This window comes from Pinus tabuliformis, chromosome 8 (assembly GCF_031772625.1).
Source record: "Pinus tabuliformis cultivar Carrire ecotype Pingquan chromosome 8, CPIR1, whole genome shotgun sequence".
In the NCBI taxonomy this organism is placed as follows: Eukaryota; Viridiplantae; Streptophyta; class Pinopsida; order Pinales; family Pinaceae; genus Pinus; species Pinus tabuliformis.
In genome coordinates this window covers 518,793,797-518,797,676 of record NC_142294.1, presented here as the reverse complement: position 1 = coordinate 518,797,676, position 3,880 = coordinate 518,793,797, and the positions used below count along the sequence as shown (strand labels likewise).

The following is a 3,880-nucleotide window of genomic DNA, read 5'->3' as shown; positions in this document are numbered from 1 at the left end:
TTGAATATGTTACAGCAACATGAGTTTCCTCAATGCCCAGTGAGAGTTGGGTCAATGTTTATGGCCACCGTGCGTTTTGAAAAAATAAAATGGACCAACCCGAGTCTATCAAGGTTTAGGTAGAAAGAAGAAAAAGCAAACCAAAAACAAGTTTCTAGCACTATAAAATCCCCGCTCTGCTACCTTCCATGAAACAAGTTTCGAGCACCTATCGGCTACAACGAGGGTTCGACCTCCGAACTATCGCGATGGATTTCAAATTTGTGGTAATTCCTTGCAAACAATGTTTGTGATTTCTAATTTTCTGTGCGTGAAAAAATTACGAGTCGTTTTGAACAAATAAATTATGTGCAGACTACATTCGCTTCAGTTGTTGCTATTATGGCGCTGTTAATGGTGGATTCAAGTTCGGCTACTCATAGAAAGGTGCTGAGCAAAAGTGATTCCAGCGCTTCACCGATATTCAATGTCATGGACTACGGTGCACATGCCGGCGGTTTAAAAGATGATCGGACGGTGAATATTTTTTCATCAATTATATAGATTCAATATTCATTTGATATTTTTGTTGTAAAGTTTGATGCACTTCGCATATATTCATCGTTAATCCTGGGAGCCAGTGAGCACCTTTTTAAATTAATACCGTCCCTTTCACAGAACTCTTAGATTTTAGGAAAATTCCCTCCCACGGTCTTTACCTGTGTTTTATTTTCACGCTTAAAATCTGTTTAGTATTCATGCACTAGGAATAAATATTTTTTTGCTCTCTGGTAACTGCCAAAGATATGTGGCTATACCTTTCAGAGAACTAGTTAAATCCTTTCTTTCGCAAACAAGAAAATTTGATTAGATTATTATCGTTGTTATAATACCTACGTATTGTTTCTCATTTGTGATTTATAGGCATTCATAGAAGCATGGGAAGCAGCATGCATGGCATCGTCTTCCAACGCAGTGTTGCAAGTACCATTGGGGAAGACATTTCTAATTAAGCCAGCAGTGTTGCAAGTACCATTGGGGAAGACATTTCTAATTAAGCCAGTGACGTTTCTTGGCCCTTGCAAGTCTCATATTTCAGTAGAGGTGAGAAAGTTGAATATTGGATTGTATGCTTTTTAAGATGATCATGAAAATTCATGTTAAATTATTTGCTAAAATCATAAATTTGCAGATTACTGGAGCAATAGTGGCACCCAATAGACAATCTGCATGGAATAGCAGTGAACTTAACCTGTGGATTCGATTTTATCGTATATCTGGGTTGACCATAGAAGGTGGCGGTGTCATTGATGGTCAAGGCCAAGATTGGTGGTCTAAATCCTGCAAGGTTAACAAACAAGAAGTAAGGGTTCCCTTTAACTGTTCTGTTTCACCTCACCGTTGTGTACATGTGGCCACTAAAAATGGGTGGTCCTGTTAAACCACACAAAAGAACCGTCTGTTCTGTTTCACCTCACCGTTGTGTACATGTGGCCACTAAAAAATTGGTGGTCCTGTTAAACCACACAAAAGGTTTCATTCATTTGCCTAATACACGCCAGTCATTTGCCCAATAAACGATGCACACATGGCACTGACAATCTCCTTCCGTAGGCCGCTCTTATCCTCCAGGTCAGCCGTGTTGAAATCTAATTTCAACGCAGACCACCAGAAACCGTGAACCAAGCCAGAAACCGTTCACCGGATTTTCTCGGAGCGATTTGCCGACGAAGGAATAATCCGGGAAGGAGCTCCGATACAATTTGGAGCTGACACGTGGTTCAGCCCTGACGTAACGCAACGTCATTTTCTCGGGCGTTAAAGTTGGGCAGCAAACAGGTTTCCGATATTGTTGACCTCCGTCGGATTTACTCCATCGCTCTCCACCGTTGATGAACTAAAGCTGCATACGAGGTGCATTAAAGGCTTGCGTGGATTAAACTTTTGGTTGACCGCCGTAGGTAAAAGAGTTAATGTTGGTACAAGTTTTTGGTGGCCCGTTTTAATATGAGTATGGGCACATTACAATATATGTTTTTTATATAGCACGTAAGTTTCTCTTTTATGAAAAGGTATGGTGCATTTAAAACATAGGTATGGGCACGTTTTAATAGAAGTCTATGTCTTTTACGGCATGTATTAAAAAAAATACAAAGATTGTATGTAATATGTTTTTACTGTTGACTTTTTGTATGGGACACGGGAGGTTTCAGTGTGAGTTTACAGTAGAGTAAAATTAGAGTGGTGAAGCGAAAACCATGTGTTGTATTTCATACACAGCAGTGTGAAAAATGTGAAGAACCAGAGGGTGAATGCACAGCAGTGCACAAATGTATTTGGTAATGTTTTGTAAGGAATTGTAAAACAGAGGAATAGCAAAAACCATGTGTGGTTTTGCATAAAGGAAATGGTGGAGCGTGAAATTTTGTAAGCCTGTGTGAATTTTGTTTTACAGCAGTAAGCTCATGTAAACGTTTGTTACAGCAGTAAGTTATTTTTCACAGCAGTGAATATAAAAAGGATTTTACAGTGGTAAATCTTTGTATCAATTTTTAATGAATAGAAAGTTTAATGGTGGTGAATTACTCTGTTTTCTCTGTGTGTTTGAATATTTGGTTTTTGGTATTTTCCCCATTTAAAAAGAAAAATACCAAACACTGGTATCAGAGCAGGCTTAGGCTCTTTAAAAAAAAGTTAAAGAAGTTGAAGGGAGAAGGTTGTTGCTGCAGCAAAACTTCTCAGGCAGACAGAAGACTCAGACAACAAAGGATTCAGGTATTCTTCATAGCTATCTTGTTTGTTATTGAAGAGACAGTCAGTGTTTTAAATACACAGTCAAGGAATGGCCAGCACAAGCACTGGTATGGGTTTGTTTAACACCCAGCTCCCACAGTTTAATGGGAAGAACTATGACTACTGGTCAATAACTATGACAGCTCTGCTTGCTTCCCAAGATTTATGGGAAATAGTTGAAGAAGGCTTTGAAGAACCAGCAGATGAAACTGAGTTCAATGCATTAACTCAAGGAGAGAAGGATCTGCTGAAGAACAATAGGAAGAAAGATTCAAAAGCTCGTGTGTTGTTGTATCTAGCAGTAGACCAGAGTATGTTTCCAAGGTTAGCAGCAGCTAAGACAGCCAATGAAGCATGGCAAACCCTCAAGACAGCCTATCAAGGCATGGAGAGAGTGAAGACAGCAAAACTACAATTGCTGAGAAAGGATTTTGAGAACTTGAACATGAAGGAGTCAGATAACATTGACTCATTCTTCACTCATGTGATTGGTGTAATCACACAAATGAGAACTCATGGAGAAACCATTGAAGACAGAAGGATTGTGGAGAAAATATTGAGGGTCTTACCCTCAAGGTTCGATGCCATAGTCACCACCATTGAAGAGACAAAGGATCTCTCAAGCTATTCAGTTGATGAGCTACATGCATCACTGATAACACATGAGCAGAGGTTGAGTAGGAATGAAAACTCATCTCTTGAGCAAGCCTTCAAGACCCAGATGTCCTTTGGAAGAGGCAGAGGTCAAGGCAGAGGAAACAAAAGAGGAAGAGGCAGAAGCCAGAATAGAGGTGGAAGGAACAACTCATCAAATGCACAAGGAAGAGGCAGCAATCCAAGTCAGAACCAAGGCCAAGGCAGCAGCCAACAAAGAGATCAACATCATGCTCAAGGACAAAGGTATGATAAATCCAATGTCCAATGTTATTACTGTAAAAAGTATGGGCATTATGCTAGTGATTGTAGAAAGAAACAACATGATATGAACACTAGACAAAATGCAAATGTTACAAGAGAAAACAGCAGTCAAGACAATGTCCTGTTAGCTTGTAACATGGCTGAAGCACATAGTGAGGACATATGGTTTTTAGACTCAGGTTGCAGCAAC

At 39.7% G+C, this 3,880-nt stretch overlaps 1 protein-coding gene across 1 annotated transcript; it reads left to right on the top strand.

The window, feature by feature from the left end:
- The first annotated feature begins 248 nt into the window (after nucleotides 1-248).
- LOC149236414 (putative polygalacturonase At1g80170) lies at nucleotides 249-1,420 on the top strand. The gene is made up of 4 exons (XM_089368897.1): nucleotides 249-266; nucleotides 355-516; nucleotides 904-1,083; nucleotides 1,172-1,420. Exons 1-4 carry the CDS (start codon nucleotides 249-251, stop codon nucleotides 1,418-1,420), a joined length of 609 nt encoding a protein of 202 aa, XP_089225023.1.
- Nucleotides 1,421-3,880: the final 2,460 nt, after the last annotated feature.